The sequence below is a fragment of the Pinus tabuliformis genome, chromosome 9 (genome assembly GCF_031772625.1).
Source record: "Pinus tabuliformis cultivar Carrire ecotype Pingquan chromosome 9, CPIR1, whole genome shotgun sequence".
NCBI classification, from domain to species: Eukaryota; Viridiplantae; Streptophyta; class Pinopsida; order Pinales; family Pinaceae; genus Pinus; species Pinus tabuliformis.
In genome coordinates, this window is record NC_142307.1 from 1,434,966,713 (window position 1) to 1,434,989,650 (window position 22,938).

Sequence of the window (22,938 nt, forward strand, 5' to 3'; positions counted from 1 at the left end):
CGCCCTCAAGGAAAGAAGAAGACGGTGGTCGCGGCCTCCAGACGGGGTCCCTCTGCACGACAACTACATATGGACAAGGTTGTGGAGGAGTACAAGGACATCTTCACCTCCCCTGCAGGGGTTCCTCTACACTGTCAGGTCAAGCACTCCATCGATTTGACCCCAGGTGCGCCGCTACCCAATGGACCAATTTATTGGTGCTCTGTTCTGGAGAACAATGAAATCAAGAGGCAGATTCAGGAGCTCCTGCAGAAAGGTCACATCCGTCCGAGTTCATCGCCTTGTGGGAGCCCGATTGTGTTGGTACAGAAGAAGGATGGGATGTGGAGACTCTGTATTGACTATCGGGCACTGAACAAGATCATTGTCCATAATAGGTACCCGATCCCGCGGATTGATGACCTCTTGGACCAACTAAAGGAGGAAAAATATTTCAGCAAGATCGATCTGAAGTCAGGATATCACCAGGTACCAATCGAACCCTCTGATGTGTGGAAGACTGCCTTCAAATCCAAGGAGGGCCTTTTTGAATGGTTGGTTATGCCTTTCGGATTGACGAATGCTCCTGCAACCTTCATGAGGCTAATGGATGACATCTTGCGGCCATTCACCAACTCCTTTATAGTAGTATACTTGGATGACATTCCGATCTTCAGCCAGAGTTGGGAAGAGCACCTCCACCACCTCCGACAGGTTCTCCAAACACTGCGGCAACACAAGATATGTGCCAATTTGGAGAAATACACTTTTGGCATGACCCAGGTTCAGTATCTGGGATACATCATTGATGAACAAGGGGTGCATGTCGATCCAGCCAAGATCCAAGTCATTCGGGATTGGCCATCTCCAACCACTCTAACAGAGCTCCGCAGCTTTCTAGGTCTTGCCAACTTCTACCGCAGGTTCGTGTTGGGGTTTTCTCATATTACTTGGCCCTTGAGTCAAGTCACCAAGGGAGGGGCGAAAGCAAAATTCTTTTGGTCTGAATCTCAACAGAAGGCATTCATGGAGTTGAAGGATCGCCTCTGCACGGCACCAGTGCTCGCATTACCAAGATTTACAACAACCATTTGAGGTCGAGACAGATGCCTCTGACTATGCTATTGGGGCAGTCCTTACTCAACATGGACATCCAGTGGCATATCACAGTGAAACACTTTCAGACACAGTCCGGAAGTACCCCACTTATGATAAAGAGATATATTCCATTGTACAGGCCTACCGACAATGGAAGCATTACATTTTGGGGAAGGAAACGGTCATCCACACAGACCACCGACCCCTACAGTTCATACAAACCCAAGGGAAATTGCAGAATGATTGCCATCAGAAGTGGTCTACATACCTGCAACAGTTCCACTTGAATATCAAGTATAAGAAGGGCAACACCAATAATGTTGCAGATTGCCTTAGTCGACCACCGATCATGGTGTTAACCACCGTGCTCAACTCTTGTGGGCACGAGACTTCTGATTGGCCACTTCCCTACAAAAGCGACCCAGAATTCGGCCACACATACCAGACACTCTTGGAGGGTCGGCATGTTCCAGATTTTCACCTCCAGGATGCCCTGTTATGCCACCTAGGTCACCTTTGTGTTCCTTCAAGCGAGCGTGCCGAGATGATTTGGGAAGCACACTACAGTCGGGCTGCTGGGCATTTCGGGTCAAGAAAACAGTGGCAGTACTGCAAAATTATTTCTATTGGCCGAATCTTTGACAGGATGTTGGGAAGTACATCAGATCATGTACTGCCTGTGCCATTGCCAAACCGACCATTAAGAAGCACGGCCTCTATACCCCATTGCCTACCCCTAGTTGACCTTGGGAATCCATCTCCATGGATTACATTTCAGGCCTTCCTTCCACTAAGCATGGAAATGACTGTTTTTTTGTGGTCGTCGACAGGTTCTCGAAGATGGCCATTATGGTGGCCTGCAAGAAGAATATCACAGCAGAAGCCACTACTAAACTCTTCTTTGAACGAGTGTGGGTGCACTTTGGGATCCCACATTCTATCATCTCAGATCGGGACAGTCGGTTTCTCAGCACATTTTGGTCCAGTCTCTGGTCAATGCTGGACACCAAACTCACGAAGTCCACAGCCTTCCATCCTCAAACTGATGGCCAGACAAAGGTTGTCAATAGGATGATTGTGCACATTCTGCGCATGTATAACTCAAAGCATCCACGCACATGGGACGAGAGCCTCCCCTATGTTTAGCACAGCTACAACCAAGCTCTTCACAGCTCCACTGGCCATAGCCCTTTTCAGGTGGGTTTGGGATTCCGGCCACTATGCCCCATTGATGTGGCCATGCCACTTGCAGCTACTCACATAAATTCAGCGCATGTCCAGTCAGAAATAGATAAGGCCACCAGCTTCATTGAGCGCATCCAACATATTCGCCAGTAGGTGCATGACATTCTTGAGAAATCAAATGCCAAGTACAAGCAGCAACATGATCAACATCGGGTGCCACACAAATTTCAAGTGGGCGACAAAGTCTGGTTGCATTTGCAAAAGGAACGCCTTACTGGAGCCTATCGGAAATTGAGACCACTCCGATATGGTCCTTACACTATTACTAAGGCTATGGGAGACAATGCATTTGAGCTCAGCATTCCCCCATTCCTTGGCCTACACCTAGTGTTCAATGTGGACCACCTTCGGCCATACTTTCCACCATTGCTAGACACATCCGACATTGCAGAACAGCTCAAACCCACAGAATTAAATCCAGATTGCATGGAACAAGCTGCAACTGATCGGATCATGGACACACAAATCAAGAACACTCGCTAACAGAATATCCAACTGTATCGAGTTGTCAAAGTAGGCCAACTCCTTCAGCAAGGCAAGTGGCTCACCAGAGAACAAGTTCAGCAAAAGTTTCCTCATCTCATGGAGGAACCCAACGCAATGGGGACCATTGCTTCCTAAGGGGGGAGGAATGATCCAGGTGGATATTGGTGGCCACCTGCCAAGTCCACCTGGACCCCCACCATTGTTTCTCTCAGCATTTTCAATTTCCTTAATTGTAGCACAACTTACTATTTTTAGCAGTTTTTCGGGTCCTGAACTTCTGGAGCCGTTTTGAGGCCCTAAACGACATTTTTTGGGAAATCTGGGGGCAACATGGGTCCATACAATGATGTTGCCCTTCCCAAAGTGATAGTGCTCGGATGGATCTTTCTAACGAGCTATTGTACGTGTCAAACGGAGATCGTAGGCCAAAGTTACGACCTCGGGAAGTTGATGTACCAATTTACCCAAACGAGGCCCACAATTTGGCATTTCATCTCCTAGGGTTAGGTTTTGGAATGTTAAGGGTTTTCCATTGTTTCTCAACAATAAATAGGCCTTCGAGCCTCATTGTAACACAGTTCAGAGGCATGTAGCCACCACATCTCTTCTCAGAGATAAGCTACCATCGCCCTAGCTGGTTTATTTCCATTTCTGGTTGTAAGCATATTTCAGTATTTTCCATTAATGAAATGAAGTATTATTTCCGCTGCATCTTTGTGTATATGGTTATCTCTGTAATTTGTTGCATTCCTGTTTAAATCCGGATCAGGAAGGTCTATTAATAATAGTTTCAAATGTCAATTATTGATTGAAAGGTGTTATTGAGTATGGAAGTCACTGTGTGGAGGTGGTTATGCATGTAATGAGGCTATGGAGAGAACAAATGCATGGGCAAAGCTACACAAGCTATTATGTGGAGATATTTTTATAAATTTCCAGATCATATATTGTATATCGTCTGAATTTTTACATAGGATAGGGTATGCACGGGAAAATAAGGAATATTGTTATGTTTCCTTATGTGAAGCTTTTATTGTGTGGAGCACATAGTATGTGCGAAAGACATAATGATTAATATTGTTAATTGCCATTATGTGGGGTGGTGCATAGGGTATTGTTAAACTATTAATGTTAATTTGTGATATTTTTACGCACAATGGATTATGCAAGGAAGAGAGACCTGGCAATAGAGGGGAGAGGAGACATAATGTTTTGACTTAGGATTAGAATTAGAAGTGGCTTGGAAGGCTTTATTACTCTCAGAAGAGGTGTAGCCATTAGCTCTAAATTCTTAAATTAGGTGGGATTTTTCAAAGGAAAGGAACTGGGGATCATAAATTTTAAGGTCTACTTCTCAACTCTCTTAATGATTCCCTTCTCTTTCTTCTACCCCACACCCCCCTTATTTATGCCTTTTCATTTTTTATCTCCACTTGTAATAGGATTCCTCTCTTCCTCCTTTTTCCATGATCATCATCCTTTCCTTTATTGATTTCTCTTTCATATCTTATCGTAATATAATCATATAATAAGTGCCCTTGTCCCCGCCCCGCTTCTTTACTTGACCCTCCTTCTTTCTAATAGTATCATATTCCTATGTCTTTAACTATTATTCAAATGTCATTGTACCCCTTCTAACTAAGGTTAGGATATATATATATATATATATATATATATATATATATATATATATATATATATATATATATATATATATGTATATAATTTTCTCTCTTTTATTTACTAACCCTCCCCCCTTCCCTTTCTTAATTTTCCTCTTATTGGACCCTTAATCTCCAATTCTTATAATTAATTCAATTTAACCTCTCTCGAACCTTTTATCTCCAATTCTTATAATTAATTCAATTTAACCTCTCTTGGACCTTTAATCTTGGTTTATATTAATTAATTCACTTAGAACTTTTAATCTTAAATGTTATAAATTATTTCATTTAATATTTAGAAACTTTATTATGGTCATGATTGGTTTATTTAATTATTAATTAATTAATTTCTCTTCTCTAACAGTCATCTAATGATCATCTAATTAATTTATAACATTTCTCTAACGGTTACATAGAAATATTATCTATTTAAAGGACTCTTTGGACATCACATAGCTTTCTAGTCCCTCGTGATGGGTGGAGTTCCACCCAAAACATTAGATGAACTAACTATTATACACAGTTCTATTATGGAAAAGAAAAACATTTTAAATATGAATAATTGTGGAAATCTTCAAGCATATATGTAACAAGATTCTCAACCATGGAGATTCAACCCCATTTTATTATGGATATTCTTAATATATAAATAGTCTTTGTTACAATACCATGGGTTATCAATACCACATGCCTAAAAAAATCGTAACTCATTTCATATGACTTTTTTTTGTAAGTTAAGAGACTTCGTATTACATGAAATGTACGGATATTACATGTAAGTGAGTTCTTTGGCCCAACAAATGCCAACCATAGTCAGAGGCTAAGATATTAATAGACAAAAAATAGTAGTGTAGGAGGATACATATGCCCAAAAAGGAGAAACCAGATGCCCTCCTGGTATGTTTGGTGCATCATAACATAAAATGATATAGAGATAAGAACACAAAAATCTCGAAAACGCTATGTGATGGTGATGCCAAAATCTACCTGGAGAAGCGTGACTCAACCATCTAATGCTCTAGAGGGTCTTCCCATACCACTGGGGTAGGCTTGTAGTAATCATCATCATTGAGAGGGGGGTGCTCGGTAGAGGCAGGTTGACTAGAAATTTCAGGATACTCAGTTGGCTAAGGGAGGTGGGCTCTAATATGGCTAGTAGCATGGACACCCTTGCTTCCAAAAGGGTCAGGATCAGTAGGTGTGCTCTTAGTATCTCCACGCGGCTACTAACGCTTGGGTGACTCACTATGAAGTCTGATGTTATGCGGGGACTGCAAGGAAGAGTCATCAATAGTGGTAGTTGAAGGTGAGGAAAAGTTCTGGAGCTACATGCCTAGAGTGTCAACAACAGTGCAAAGCGTAGCCTGAGCATGCATTAGATGGAAGTCGAGATCGAGGATGCTACCTTTCAGCAACATTGTAGCATCTTCTTGGTCCCTAAATTGGCAACCAAGAACATTACGAAGATCCCATAGGTGGTCTCTAGTGTTGCGAAGTTCATGGGCTTCAGCTTTTGCAACCATACAATGATGTCGACAGGGGATACTACTGACGAAATGTTCATCACCCTGGCCATGCCAAGGATGGAGGGGTGGCCTTCCCCTTCCTCTGCCTCCGTTGTGATGGCGTTCGGGGTCCCTCACTATAGTTGCAACAATGACCTCAAACAGACTTTTGTTAACTTTTTCAAGTTGTTGTTTTTTGTTGTTGCAACCATGTTTGCATCTATTGGTGCCCTTTTTATCATGTTTCCTACCTGGTAAGCGGATGGACAAGTGCGTTGGGCCAGATCAGGCCATAAATGATGAGGGAGGGTGTGCTTACCATCACCACCATGCCTTGGATAGTGAGTGATGGGGAGAGTGTGTCAATGGCACTGCTAATCCCATGTGTTATGTGTTTTGGGAGTAATCAGCATGAGGGTTGTTAATGCTCCTTAATGGTCTTATGTCACATGGATCTCAGACATTTCATATGACACTTGTTCATGTGACATTTTTTTAATTAATGAATTTAACCAAAAGGGAAAAAATGCATAACTACTTTGGTAATAAATGTTAGCATTTGATTTGTGTATATTATTAAGAATATTTTAGAATATTCTACGGAGATTAAATCCCTACCATCCACCTAATAATTATTGATAATTAAATTAAAATTAAATAGACATATCTATAAACATAATTAAATAAATATAAAAAAATTTATAAAAATTTAATAATAAAAAAAAATAAATAAATAAATATTAATAAATAACATTTTTCATTCATTGACTAGATTAACCCATTTATAGAGATTTGAACTTTAAATCTTATGATTTACACAATAACAATCCTAATCCTATCCCCAATTCATCGAGCACAATAACAATACCCAATTCATCGAACGCAATAACAATACCCAATTCATCAACCTTTAAAGTATTGGCAAATAAAATAATTAAAACCACTTTAAAATTTATAATTAAATAATATAGATAAAATTTAATAAAAATTTAATAAGATACCTTCATTTTTCAAAATGTTTAAAGTATTTGCAAATAAAATACTTAAAAACACACCTCTATGAACAAAAATTTTCTCCCATATATATAACCTCCATAAAGGACTCTTAATTTTAAATTACTATTCGATCCTTCCATTCTTCCATTAAATTCAAAATCTAATTCCTTTAAGATTGAATTAACTCGAACCTGGATATATTCAATCGCAACAGGCTTAATAGTAATACATGCAAAATCCTATATAAGGTTTCAATAGTTCGAAAGAAACATCGCTGGTTTTTCGTTGGAAGCTACCAAGCAAATTTAAGTACTCTTTCAGCCCTAACGAACGGATTCGATCTGCGGGAACTGTCAGATTCAGCCATTTTGGAAACCTAAGTACTGTTTCAGCCATAACGAACGGATTCGATCTGGGGGAACTGTCAGATTCAGCCATTTTGGAAACCTTTATTATAGACGAGAAAGTGGAAGACAGGAACATTATTCTTAATTGTCTTTAAGCACGGCTTGAGGAGGGAACCTTATAATTGTCATATGCGCCAAACACATAGGACGCCAATCCCCATAAGCTCAACAGCATGGAGATAATCTTAATGCCATCCATACTATCTTTGAAAATAAAGACTGCAAAAATGGACGCAATGGGCAGACTCAACGTGTTGATCACGTTGGAAAATAAAGAGGAGACCAGAAATGTGAGCCCCAGAGCACCCAAATAAGAAACCTGCCACCCTACAGCAATCCATGCCAGTGTCATGCAGTAAGCTACCGTTCCCGATTTGAAACTGTGGGCCTCATCTTTGATCTTTTTGAATTCTCCGCTGGCCAAAAGTCCTGTCACACTAATCACACTTGCAACAATGTTCACGCAAGCCTGGGTTTCCACAACTATAGAAAATGTTTCCTTACTCACAACTTTGGTGAACACAAGCTGCATCAATGTCAGAATCAGTGCAATAATGGCGGCTCCTGTTATAGTGAAAACGAATCCAAGCACGAATTGTCTATTGCTTGTGCCTTGAGGTCGTTCGCTGTGATGAATTCCTAGCATTATTGCGCTCAGCGTGACCAGGACCAATGAATTTACAACATAAGCACTCATTCTCTGCCCGACTAAAAGAAATGAAAACACCCCAGCGAAGGCCAGTTGTGTTGCGCAGAGAAGAGTGAAGGTAGAAGCTGGCAGAAAAGATAGCCCCCAACTTAGAAGAATGAAATCTACAGCTGAGAGCATCCCCAGTCCAACACATATGACGAAAAAATTGTTTCTCATATTTGGACTCATGGAGAATAGCTGCCTGCTTCGTTTAAGCAGAATTGGAAGGAGCAGAATGGGCCATCCTAGGCACTGTGACAATGTCAGGATCCATCGGCTATGGCCACCCTGTTCATAGTAAAACCTGCCAAGAAGTATGGCGGTTGCTTGCCCCACAATAGAGGCAACCACGCTGCTTATCACAAGAAACCAATGAGCCACGCCCTTTCTTCTCTGAGTTATTGGGGAAGGATGATGGCGACCCACTTCCACGTTCAGCGGATCGACATGATCTGTAGGGAATGCAACATAATGGCAACAAAAAAATTGTGTATTAGTAAAGTGTATTTGTTCTCTTTTTCCATGGGAAGTAATGCTTCTATGATTTTTAAGTTATAGTGAATTGTAATGCTGTGAGTTACTAGGTTATTAATTAAATGTAGTGAACTGTAATTGTGTGAGTTTTTAGGTTATAAATTGTATTAGTTATTTTTAGTAATTTAAATTTACACTAAATTTTAAAATATTATATATTTTTATATATGTAGTTTTTTTAAGATCAATCACATTAAATATGTATTTTATGTTGTATCTAATTACTTTTTTATTTCTATTTTTTTCTATCAATCTAAATTTTCAAGAATATGAACAATATTAATAAAATACATGGTCTTCTTGTTTCTTGAGATTGATTATAGATTTTTGGAATATTAATTTTCTTTTTCTGTAAATCTAAAAAGTTAAAGAATATAAACAACAATATTAATAAAATAAATAGTTTTCTTTTTTCCTAAATTTAATTTGATTAATAATTCTTAGAATATTTTGAAATCTGATTAACAAAAACTAAATCAAATAATTTCCCTTCCTTTCTAAAATGATCTCCAAATTTTCAATTCAAATAGGGATGGTAGAATTTTAATTCTTAATCTAGATTTTGAGCTATGTATTGGAGATTCACCTTATTAACTATGTGCAAGTTACCTATAGTTTCACCTAAATTATAGTAGTAGCAATAAACTAAGACATTAATAGCACTAAAATAAACACCACTGGCTTAAACAACGGATTGACTCACCTAGTTGGGTATTACAGGCCTTCGTGTCGTCCTGGATAGAAGCCATTTCATAGAAAATTCACAATCCGCAGAAGTAAGCGCGTTACAGAGGAGAAATGTCCTAGGGATACAATTGCGTTCAGGCCTGCAACGTACAACATATATATGTTCTCATGCTTGACAGCTATAACCCTTTTGAACTGGGGATGATGAAGAGATGACGTCAGAAGTTCAGAGTTCTGCACTTTGCCCTGCCCTGGAATTAGTTGTAAAGGCACCTTGAGAGAATGGGCTGCCTGAAATGCTGACGATTTGGGAAAAGTATTGTTTAGCTAATGGTCTTGCATAAAAGAAGTGAGGTGGGCAACATGCAAGAGGTAGCCATTAATTCAACTAAGTGTCTCTGTGATATAGCTTTATGGCAGCTGACGAAAGAACTAGACAAGACTGATGAGTTGGGTCCATGATATGTGAACGTTATTGAAATATCAAACGCCCTTTCAATAGAGAGGACTGTAAAGGTGTAGACAGGTCTCGTTTTAATAAAAATAACGAAGTAAAAACTTTGGATTAGAGTTAATAATTCGTTTTATTGGAATTAATCATCTTTTGAACTAATAAGAAAGGTTTATAAGTTACTACAGTAGAGTATCAAAGTTGGGAATAATTACTCAATCAAGGTTTTTTTTAATTTGGTTTTAGTGTAACAAATTTCAATACAATATCAAAGTTTTGAATTAATTACCTAATTCAAAATAATGGGAAAGATTTGGAAGTTTACTATAACTTGCTTAAAATAATCAAAATAATCTAAATTTATCAACTAAATTATTAGCTATAAACATTTTTTACACTCAATTTACTTATTTAACTATTATCTTTCTGATTCCTAGTTTAAATTAATTAGTCAAAAATAAAGGTCACGGTAGGATACAAGGTAGTGTTATACATTTCATAAGTGATATGGTTATGTTGGTTTTATGTTTCAGATACGTTTTTTTTTTCCATGACTAGGTTAAGTTCAGATTGGGTCAGCTTTAATGTTGGATGGAAAAACAATATGCCTACTAATAAGATGTTATCATCTGAATCGTAAGAAACTCCCTTAAATTTAGACGCCTCTTAAGGTAATTTAATTCCCCCTAAAAATGGCTTTCATCCCAACTCCTCTTATAAAATTTCAACCTAAAACTTAATAAAAACTAAACACCACTAAAACCAATTAATCTTCACCTTATTAATAAAATCCTATAATAAAACAACCAAAACTTTTCTTTTCAAACTAATTATAATATATTTAAAACTCAAAAAAAATTCCAAACACTTCATATAAACCTTGGAGGCTTTCTTCATGAAATGTAATTATAAAAGTTGTAGAAGGTAGTTTCATATGTTATGGATACTCAGGAATGTGGAAGGTAGTTTTATATATTGTGGCTGCTTAAAACATTTAAAGGATTTATATTTGAAACTCAAAAAGAAATTCCCAACACTTCATATAAACCTGGGAGGCTTGCTTCATGAAATGTAATTATAAAAAGTTGTGGAAGGTAGTTTCCGCTACTCAAGAATGTGGAAGGTAGTTTTATATATTGTGGCTATTTAAAGGATTTGATAAAGTTTTGTTTTTAACAATTTTATTCTAAAATAATAATTTTTGAAGTTTTAAGGGCTAAAACCTATCCCACTTGAGCTACTCTTCGAGGGGGTGAACTGCTGCTGCGCGCGCGCCTGAAGCCTGCGCCTGAGCCTGCCTGGAGCCGACTGATCGAGCTGAATCATGGATCCTCCGGATCCGCCTAGTGGGGATCCGGAGCTGCAACGAGCTTTCTCAAACCTGGTGAAGTCTCTCCCTCCGCAAAGACCTAGACCAACAGCAACAAAGTTTGTGAAGAAGCTGGATGTTTTACAGGAAGTTCTTCTGCCTCCGACCATTCCACGCATGGCAGCCATTTCCTTAGCAGAGAAAGGGTTAATCGGGCAATTTACAGGACTATGGCCATCACCCAAGACAGTGCAAAGATGGGTCGAAAGAAATTGGTCGGACAAGATCCAGGGCAAAATATCCATCAGATTCTGTGGTAGAGGATATTTTACCTTTCATTTTGAAACCAAAGAGGATAAAGATCTAATATTCAGAAACGGGCCTTACTTTATGGATTCCAGGGGCCTCTATCTCAATAAATGGACCCCGGATTTCGATCCTGAACTAGATATACCAAGTGCGGTTCCAGTCTGGGTCAGACTACCTCACCTCCCACTTCATTGCTGGGGGGATGACTCTGTGAAAGCAATAGGGAACGCGGTTGGAAAATACATAGACCGCAGTGAACCCAAAGACAACATGCAGGCTTGTGCGCGGATTTGCGTTGAAGTTGATCTGGGCCGAGGACTGCCGGAAGCAATCAAACTGAAAGTAGATGACTGGTGCCATATTCAGCAGCTGGATTACGAGCAAATACCCTTCAAATGCAAGGTATGTCACGAATATGGACACTTTGCAAATAGATGTCCTAAAATAGTTAATGTTGAACCAGAAGAGCAAGATGGGCAATGGGAAACTGTTAAAAGGAAAAAATCATCCCTTCCCCTCAAATCTTTGGACTCTGAAGCCCCTGGTCCTTCCCATCAGCACCCTCCCCTCCAACCCTCTTCCCTTCAGCATCCTTCTTCCTCCTCCCAGCAGCCCCCCCTTCATCATCCTTCTTCTCCTCCTCGGATTCCCGATCCTCCCATCCCTCCATCCTCTAATCCCTTCGCATCCCTCTCTGAGGAAGAATCAGTGCCTGATTTCCCCTCCTCTGACCCTCCACTCCACCCCTCTCCCCCTCTCATTTCTCACCCCTCCCCTGACTCCCCCTCCACCAGGATTACCAGAAGTTCATCAAAGGATCATGGAGCGCCCAGCGATGTTCCAAAGAAACATGGGCCTGGCAGAAAATCGGCCAAACAACAGAGAGAAGAAAGTACCCAGAAAGACATTGCAATGGGCTCTCAGACTCCTATAGAATCCTTTATTCTTGGGCACTCGGACAAAGAAAATAATAACAAGGGCAAAGAGAGGCGAGCACCTCTCCATGTAACCAGTAAATCATGATGAAAATACTATCCTGGAACAGTAGGGGATTAGGGCACCCCTCCAAGATAGTAGCCCTCAAGGATCTAATTCAAAGTGAAAACCCTGAAATCGTTCTTATCCAAGAAACAAAGCAAGATCAATCAGAAATTAATAGAGTCATCAACCAGCAAAAGCGTTACAGTGGATGTGCAAGCGAAGCAAGAGGAGCCTCAGGCGGCATTCTAACAATGTGGGACAGTAATAAATGGAACTGTAACTCCACCAGAATACACCAGAACTGGATCCGTGCTAATCTAGAAAGTAAGACAGATGGAGCAGCGGTAGTAATCTACAATATATATGCTCCGAATCAGTATAGAGAGAAAGAAGTATGCTGGAACACTTTGGAAGCTAGTATAGAAGAAGAGCGGGACAACAATCTCATTATTGCAGGGGATCTAAATTTGGTATTGCATGCAAACGAGAAAAGAGGGGGACATTTCACCCCAGATCCTTTCAGAAATCGACTTGAGAGCATTATGCAGGAGCAAGACCTTGTAGATATCAGGCCTAAGAATCGAAGATACACCTGGAGCAACAGAAGAATAGGAGTCGGCAATATCATGGAGCGTCTTGACAGGTTCCTCATAAGCATAGCTTATCTGTCCACTTTCACTACTGGTCAGTCAAATATTCTCAATGTCTCCGCCTCTGATCATTATCCAATAACGCTCACTCTGCATAGTCAATGTCAGCTAGGACCTCTCCCCTTCAAATACTGTTCCATTTGGAATCGTATCCCTGCAGCAAACGACGTGGTGCGGCAGGCTTGGATACAACACGTGGAAGGCTCCCCAACTTATATCTGGGAGACAAAACTAAAGAGAGTAAGACAGGCTTTAAAAAATTGGGCAAAGAACAATTACCAAGAGCCTGAGTTGAGCAAAAAGAAAATTAAGCAAGATCTGGAGGAAGTGCAGCGAAACATTGAAGCCTTTGGGCTGACCCAGCAAGCCAAAGAGAACGAAACAAAACTATACTCTCAGCTGAGACAAACTATAAAGGACGAAGAAACAAAATGGAGATTGAAGTCAAGACAGCTCTGGCTCCAGGAGGGAGACAAAAATACTTCTTACTTTCATAAGCAGGCTACAGTTCGAAAGGCTAGAAACACTGTGAGCACAATTAAGGATAGTGAAGGGTACAACTACAATACTCAGGACTCCATAAAGGAAGCAGCCACCAATCACTTCAAAAACCTTCTGACTGAGGATAAAGGTGAGGAGGACTACTCAAGTTTGTTACAGCATCTGTTCAAAGGAGTCACACAAGAAATGAACAGCAACCTCAAGAAAGAAGTAGAAGAAGAAGAAATCCAAAAAGCGATTTGGAGTCTTCACCCAGATAAAGCTCCAGGACCTGATGGGTTTCCAATCAGCTTTTACAGAGAGCATTGGCAGATGATCAAAAAAGATCTCATCAAGATGATACGCTGGGTTTTAAAGAAAGGCAAAATGGGGGGATTTACCAACTCTACCTACCTAGCCTTAATCCCAAAAGAGAATAGACCTTCCACCTTTTCAAGATTTCGGCCAATATCTTTATGTAACTCAGCATACAAAATAATCACAAAAATTCTGTCAACTAGGCTCAAGCCCCATCTTCATTCTCTGATCTCAGAAAACCAAGGAGGCTTCCTTCCCAATAGGCACATTTCTGACTCTATCCTTCTTGTGCAAGAGGCTATCCACTCAAGCATAAGCAGAAAGGAGAAAGGGTTTGTTCTAAAGCTGGATCTTGCCAATGCCTTTGACAGGGTAAGGCATTCCTTTCTATTTGCTGTCCTTCACAAAATGGGTTTTGACTCCTCCTTCATCACAATGATCAAAGCCTGTATATCGGAACCCTGGATCTCTCCTCTGATCAATGGGAGGCCGTGTGCTGCTTTTCAATCCTCTAGAGGCCTTAGACAAGGTTGTCCCTTGTCTCCTTACTTGTTTATCCTCATGGCCGAGTCCCTTAGCCAAACCCTGGACTTCAATAGGAGAATAGGTCTAATCACGGGCATCAAATTTGAGCAAGGAACAAAGAACATCAACCACTCTCAATTTGCGGATGATACCCTCCTAATTGGAGGAGCGTCCATCACTATAGCAAGGCGCTTTAAAAAGATCTTAGACCAATTCATGGAATACTCAGGGGGGAAGATCAATCAGCAAAAAAGTTGCATATATGGTTGGAATACATCAACTCACACCATCCATAGCATTGCAAGTATATTAGGAGTCTCCTACAATCTTGTCTGGAGCCACTTCACCTATCTAGGGATGCCAGTAAGTATGGGACCGCTGAAAGCTGACACATGGAACGAAATCCTTGACAAAATAAAGAGAAAAATCCAACAATGGGGCACCATGTGGCTGAACCCAGCAGGACGGCTTGTACTTCTCAAATCAGGTTTGGCCTCTCTTCCCATTTATCGTTTTTCTTTATGTCAAGCCCCTGCTGTTTTCCATCATAAAATGGAAAGAGCTCTCAGACATTTTCTTTGGCAAGGAGGGAAAACGGAAAAAAGAAAATTCAACCTTGTCAGCTGGAAGAATGTCATCCAGTCTCAGGAAAAGGGAGGATTAGGAATAAGATCTCCAAAATTGCTGAATTTAGCTCTTGGAGCTAAAATAATATGGAGAATGATCACAGGACCTACAGCATGGTGGAAGAAGGTATTAGAGGCAAAATACTTGAACAGCTCAAGGCAACAACTTCTGGAAACCAATATTCCCAACAGAGATAGTACAAAAATTTGGCAACTCTGCAAGAAAGTCATACCCTTTATGTCTCAAAATATCTCAAAAGTCCCAGGAGGGGGGAGTAGCATCAATTTCTCCACAGACAGAATCCTAGGACAACATCCAATTGAATCAAAAGTGGAGGCAACCCCTGCCATAAACTGGCTAAATGGAAAAGGAATATGGTATTTAGCTCAAATATCACAATGGGACAATCATTCCCAAGCATGGATAGGTTGGAAGTTCCCGGATTACCCCAGGGAGCTAGAAACCAGTCTTGCTGCCTTAAAGAACCTCCTTCACAGCAAAGCTCCGATTCAGAAAGGCAAGCAAGATGGTTATCGTTGGGACCCAACAGGAACTCAATACACGGCCAAAGCGGGGCACCAACATCTATGTGACAGCACCTTCCCACAGGATATATGGAACCAATGGAAACTTGTTTGGAGAGCAGAAGCACCCCCCAAAGTCAAATTTTTCATTTGGTTGCTCCTGAAAGGGAAAATACTAACAGCAGAGAATTTAAAGAAAAGAGGCATAATGGGACCTTCCAGATGTCCGAATTGCTGTAGGTCAGAGGAAACAATACAACACTTGTTTATAGATTGCCCGGTTGCTGATGAATGCTGGAGAAAGATGGCCTCAATTGGGGATGCTCCATGGGAGCCTCAGGCAACTATTGCAGAAACAATTCACAAATGGAGAAAGAATTGTCCATGGAAAGAGAAAAGAAGTAAATTGACGCAAAGGATATGGAATGCCATTCCTCTAACCCTCCTATGGCGCATCTGGTTGGCACGAAATAGAAGGGTTTTCCAGGAGAAAGGCTATAACATCAGAGCTATGTGTCACAAGGCAAAGTACTTAGCGGTGGAGATAGTCACAATCCACACCAAAGGTAAGATTGAGACTACTAACTACAGCATGGAAGAGAGGAACCTGGTCAGTTATGTCCAAGAGAACATAACTAGCGCACAGGATTTAAGCCAAGGAAAGACACAAACGAAAGAAACAAACAGGGCTTGGAAGCTGAGATTAAAGGAAGCGGAATTTGCGAGCTGGTTGAGAAACTGTAATAAGTTCTACTTATTCTTTGATGGCGCTTCTAAATTAAACCCGGGCCAAGCCGGTGCAGGGGGTCTCATCTGCAATGCTAACGGAGAAAGAATACTTCAGTTCGAATGGGGACTGGGGGAGATGTCCAACAACAGGGCAGAGGGATTGGCATTGTACCAGGGCCTCACTCAGCTGATTAAGTTAGGGATAAGGAAGGTAATAGTGTTTGGGGACTCAGCAATTATCATTAGACTCATGGCGCAGAGGCTGAGCACGCCGAACATCCTACTACAGCAGATAAACTATAGGAACCAGATCCTTCGCGCCTCAATGGAAGAAGTCATCTTTTATCACATCCTCCGTGGACTGAACAAGGAGGCTGACAAGTGCGCCAACAGGGCATGCGAGCGCTCCAAAGGTATTCTGTGCTGTAACAACAATTCCTCCTTACAACCGTTACCATGAATATTCCACATCTAGTCAACAGCAGGTGTACCGTGGATAATAGAATCTATGACAGCAGACAAACAATCAATTCAGTTGGCAGAACAGGTATGGTAGGCAAGATTTTGATCAGAAATAAGATTGGGAGATCTACTCAGAGTATGGGAATCAAGCGAAACGCAGGTGAAAATCGTCCTCGTAGACAGATCACTTGTGCAATTCAAGATAAGTCTTTGACCATGAGCTGGAGCATTGGGAGATGTAAATGGGCTCCTTCCCGCTCTTCTAGCCTGCGGACAGTTTCTATTTATAGCTTGGGTTACATGACCCTCCAATACATTGAGAAAGCCTGTGCCCACGAGCAGAAGAGCAAATCCGCTCCCGCCTATCTTCAAGCAGTCCGTGGAAGCCAACAAAATCACAGCAGCCCTGCGCGCGCTGTGGAAGTAGCTTGCAATAAGCAGAGAGACCTGAGTTCCTGTGTTAAAGAAGTGAACAGAACAGGCAAGAACCATCCAGCGTCAATGGATCGCCCAGAAGACTGCTTTCACTGCAGAGATCTACAGGCTGAATTTGAGGAACTGCGAGCTCAACAGCGGGCCCTGGAGGATCAAGTTCGAAGTCTGGAGGCAAGACTGGAAGACCAATACAGAATTCTTAATGAGAAATATCGGGCTGAGATAAATCTATTCCTTCACAGAGTCAGCTCCTTACATGAGCAATTTAGCAGCCTGGCCAATAGATGTAGCCATGCTGAAGAATCGATAACTGTCCTCAAATTCATGATGGATAAAAAGTTCAAAGATGCTCCTTCCACTTCTAGTGCTACACAGAATGAGCCAGATCCTAACCCAGAAGCGTCCACTGCAAGGAAGATCAGCCACATAGAGATAGATTAATTATGTTATGTAGTTGTAAATTTTGGTGTCTGCAGTTTGTCCGGATTTACAGTAGTTTAAGAAGCCTCAGAGGCAGGAATACTAAAACAAGGATCAAGGAAGAGAACCTTTTTGTAATTCCTTGGATCCAGAATGCTCAGGAAGCACTATATGTATGGCGAACTGCCTTTTCTTTTTTTCAGATCAATATATAGCACCCGAACTTTGTCTAAAAAAAATAATTTTTGAAGTTTTTAAATTTATGATATTTTTAAAATTATAAAATATTTAAATACATAAATATAGTTGATTAATAATTATGGTTATTTTTTATATATATTTAAAATTAAAAATATGTAATAAAATTAAAAATTAATAATAATTTTACAGAAAAGAGAAAGGTTAAGAGAAAGATTAAAATGGTTAAAGAGACAGGCTATAATGCTATCGAAAAATGGTAAAGAATACCCATCCTCCAATATATTTATATATTATTCTGGAAAGTTAGCATCGCTGCTAAATTAATATATGATAAATATATTATAATTTATTTTGTTACTATTTTTCCCAATATTTTGTTATTTATCTACCCATATATTTTGTTATTTATCTACCCAAATATGCATACATATATTTATTTATTTATTGTAATAGACATCCACAAAATACTTATAATCGTGCAATAAACATCCACAAAATACTTGTATATATACTCTTTTACATCCACAAAATACCTATATATACTATACTCTTTTACTTTGGGTTTATTTGCCATGTATATAATCTTATAATAGACATTCACAAAATACCTTCATGACACCCTCCGAGGCACAATGCTTGCAATCACAGACGTGGTCAGTACAAAAGAAAGATGTCTCTTGTTGGAAAGGATGTATCTGATTCAAGAAAGGATGTCTCTTGTTGGAAAGGATGTATCTGGTGCGAATCAGGTGCATAAAATTCTGGCTCATCTTTTTAATTTATCATGTATTTCAACGTATTCATCATAAGCCAATTCTTGCATCTATGTGATTTGCAGGGGCTTCTTGTGATGACTACAGGCTACATGGTTAGCACGTGGGAGTGCAGGTCATAACTGCCAAAGGATATGTAGATGCAACACCCTTCTCAAACTGCTCCGAAATTTGCTTCCAAGAGATAAGAAAGACTGAGCAACCCAACCCTTGTGGGATCCATAACATAAATGGATCTTGAATTTTGTGTTTGCATGGATATATTATTGTGTAGGGTGAAAAAGCTATCAAGAATGACAGAGAAACAGAGCAAGAATGTGCTGGCAGGGATGGTCATAGTAAGCAGTGCTGTGACTGCTCCGGTGGTGGGGTTAAAGGCCGGTCAGAAGTTCTTTCGCACGTTGGCCAGAGATGCCCTTCTTGCTTCCTTGCATGTTTTCCATATAACAATGATTTGTAAAGGCTGAATTTACAGTTCACATATCTCATTAACACGGATCTCTTTTTTGAAAAATGAAATTTCTTTCTTTGTAAACTCCACTTAGAATTTATTACAAGGTCTTTGTTCTCGAGTGCAAACTTTACCGTTCCTTGTTCTTTTCCACAGGCATGTAAAGATGGTTCTGTTTATTATCTTTGTAATGTCAAAGAAATTACCAATCAACTCTGTATATAAATGTTCACAACCAGCCTTGGTGTAACAGTGTTTTTTTATCGGTTTTAATCATAAAACATCTCAACATTAAATTGCAGATTACCTAACATTTGGAAAACAGGATAAATATGAGCCCAATCAAATAATTGATCTTACTCTTATAATTCAAACTTCCAAAATGTTTCGGAAAAAAAAGACCTTCCAAAGCCAAAATTTACTTACTTTAAAACTCAGAACAAAAACTACCATTTCCTTTCTTCCTTCCTGTAGGTGATTCAGGGATTCCCAAGGCAATACACCATTCAAAATGTTGTTGGCAATCCACTATAATATACTGTAAAAGCCCAAAGGGGAACACAATACTATCCTAGTTGAAGTTCTTGATTTGATTGTCAGCAATGTCCAATCATAACTCTATTGATGTCTCCAATGTGCCAATAGATTTAAGACCAAGCTCATTTAATCTCTTTAGTGTAATACCCCAACTTTGAAAAAAGTTACTCTCTACGTAATACCGACAACTAGACGATAAACTGAGTTTTGAAGTTTAGCATTGAAGAAAAATTATTAAAATTACTTTAAAGACTCATTTACTAGATTAATTGTTGAGCTTGAGCTTGAGCTTGGGCAATTATACTTTCAAAATCTAAAAGAAAATCAATTTGTTCGGATTTTTTTAATCCATAACTTAACTATCCATAATAAGTAATGTGCTTTGGTAAATACTAATGATGTGTTTGAGACAATAGAAAATCTGAAAGAGATATCAATTTTTTCGGATTTTTTAAATCCATAACGGAACTTTCTATAATAAGTAATGTGTTTTTATAAATACTAATGATGTGTTTCAAAGACAATAGATTTATTTTATTTTGTTTGTCAAATTAATTTATTTTTCTTTGATTTAGTGGAAATATACTTCACATTGTATGGGTTTTTGTAGGCTTATTTGGTTTATGGAATACTTGGAAAATAATTGAAAATAATACAATTGCTAACAAAGGTGATTGAAATTTCTGGGTATTGAGGGCAATAAAGAATTATGTCTCTGATGTGACTCGAATTTCCAAACCCAACCTTCTTTCTAGTAGTTTTATTATGTTAACGAAAATTCAACAACATATTAATGAACTATTGGCTTTAGGCAGCTGGACGAGAAAAGCTCTTTAATCAGCTTATACAGAGGATTGTTGGTTATAATAATAATAAGTAAAAATCTATGTTATAGAATGACCATCGAATTCACTCTAGAAAGTTGTTGGCAGCCAAATTCTTCGTCTTTAATCCATGGAGCAACATCTGCTATTGGACCGTCATTGATTTCATTCAATAATTATCTAACATAACTAATCATTAGATAGACATTCCGAAAACCTATTGAAAAGCCATATTGACACTGCTCTAGCTTCACAGATTTGCAGTTTTCATTCCATGATAATACAAAGTGAAACTAAAGATATTAGACTCTTGACATTATAAAAAACATCGAATCATTACTTAATCATTGAAAAATTATTCACCTGAATTTTTTCCTCTGAGCTGCGCAGCTAGAAAAGGAAACTAGTTTTCTACATGCAGTGTGTTTTGCGCAATGTGTTTTCGGGACGAGAGTTAACCGGAGTTGGTAACGGGAGTTTCTAAGAATTAACAGAGGAGAAACCAATGATGAATAAACGTTGTGCCATCAAACCGCTATAAGAAACAATTAGCTTCTGAAAAAATAAATTTCACGCCAATAAAGATGAGAACGGGCATGGAGAATGGCGTTTTCCATACTATATCATCTCTAATGCGTTTTTCTCTAGGAACAGTGGCCACCATCCCGTTTCTGGTAACAAAGCTGCATATTGCACCAAAAATGAACGTCCCAATGCCAATGATAAGTGTAAGTTTGATAGCCTCTAAAATGTCAATCCAACAACAAGGAATGTAGATAGCTCTAGTAATATAGTTAACTATAGTCATAGCAATGTTAATTCTCACAATGAACATAAGTAAATTTCCTAGCAAATGAGACAAAATGGAAGGCCTTTCCTCTAATTCTCCATATCCCAAAAATACACATATAAAATGTGTACTTGTATTACCATGTTTGTGGACAGTTGCAATAACTTCTGTTGACTGTGGATAAGGACTATGCTTGGCTGAATGTGACTCATGATATCATGGTTGCATTAAATGGCATGAGTATCGAAGAGCTTCACATAGCTTTGTTGACTATGGATGGATACTATGCTTTTCTAAATGTGATTCATAGTGCCTTGGTTAAATGGCATGGAATTTTTACATATGTTGGGTGGTCGTAGGAGGTTATTCCATTCCTAAGATTAAAGGATTTGTTTCTACTTTGAAAGATAAGTAGGTCACAAAAATACTATGTACAACCACAAAAAAGAATGCATATGGCCAGTTAGTTGCCCAATGACTTGGCAACACTGGCGATACTGGCAAGATTTGTATGTTAAATATTGGGATGTGATTTAGTACGAAAGAGATGTTTATTGTTGTGTAAGGATCAGTTGTTGTCAGAGTATTGGTCCCACTAAGCCACCAAAACATGACACATAATCGTTATTTGAACAAAAATATATTATATTATGTGCTAAAATATTTTAAATTATGTTCAAAACGTCTTTTCCACAATACTTCCAAGTATTTTTAACATATGAAACAAATAAAACTATACAATATCTTTAATAGTTTAATCCACCAGTACAAGGTACCTATCACTTTGACCCCCACATAACTCAATCTGACCTAAGTATATCAAGGCATATTGATATCTGCACATTTATGGATGTCAATCATAATTGCATGGTTATTCAACAATTCAGCCCACCGAGTTCAATAAATAACACTCAACCCATTAAATTTCTCTATTAAACACATCAAAGCACAAGGATCAACCATAAAACAATTCTCATCCATTGGAAGACATCCAAATCAATCCAAAACACACATCCAAATTTGAGAGATTACAATCCATGTCAATCTTTGTTACAAATCAAATTCAACAACAAATAAATATAAAAGAACCTCAACCCATGATGAATTTGAATTTTAAACATTTAAACTATTCATCAACACTGGAGATATACGATTAGAGATTGTGTGCACAGTTGTGATATCTCTTGGGTAAATATTTCTCTTAATGTAAATAATTGTAATTATGTTAATGTGTTGAGAGATGGACATAGATTCCATTTCTTGAGGTAGGATATTGCTTGAGGAATTGGTTATTTTAAATGACAGGCATGGGTTGGCTGAAGTGGTCTTAAATGGGCTCACTATGCAATTGTTAAACACACTTTGAGAACATAATGATAAAAACAGATGGTATTCTGCATCATTTTATTAATCAAAAGAATGATATTTATACAATCAAAATCAAAAGGAGACAGTTGTGTCTCCATAACTAGAAATATGGGAAATAACTAATCTATGCCCTAACTAAGTCCATTCTAATTACATACAAAATCCCGAAGGATTAGTTAACATTTCTCCCCATAATCCGAAAGGAAATCTAACATGCCAAGTAGAGATCTAAATTTTTCAAACTTGTCATGTCCTAATGCTTTAGTAAAAATATCTGTAATCCATTTTGAAGTAGGATAACGTGTCAGATGAATTTTTTTAGCCTCAACATGATTTTGAATCAAATTATACTTGGTTTTGATGTGTTTGGTTCCATCATGAAATTTTGGATTCTTGGCCAATTGAATTGCATAAGAATTATCAACGAATAAAGGAGTTGAAGCCTTTTGTTTCTCCTGCAAATATTCAAGTATTTTGTGAAG

The 22,938-nt window shown here is 38.9% G+C and overlaps 1 protein-coding gene and 1 pseudogene across 1 annotated transcript; one reads left to right on the forward strand and one right to left on the reverse strand.

The window, feature by feature from the left end:
- Nucleotides 1–7,471: 7,471 nt before the first annotated feature.
- LOC149153951 (putative purine permease 11 pseudogene) lies at nt 7,472–11,240 on the reverse strand (annotated as a pseudogene).
- Nucleotides 11,241–12,593: 1,353 nt separating this feature from the next.
- Nucleotides 12,594–14,166, forward strand: LOC149153952 (uncharacterized). The gene is made up of 2 exons (XM_089443986.1): nt 12,594–13,854; nt 14,162–14,166. Exons 1-2 carry the CDS (start codon nt 12,594–12,596, stop codon nt 14,164–14,166), a joined length of 1,266 nt encoding a protein of 421 aa, XP_089300112.1.
- The last annotated feature ends 8,772 nt before the right edge of the window (nt 14,167–22,938 follow it).

Bases quoted from the DNA above. Each gene is read 5' to 3' on its own strand.
- LOC149153952 (XM_089443986.1), top strand. From the start codon at position 12,594: ATGTGGGACAGTAATAAATGGAACTGTAACTCCACCAGAATACACCAG.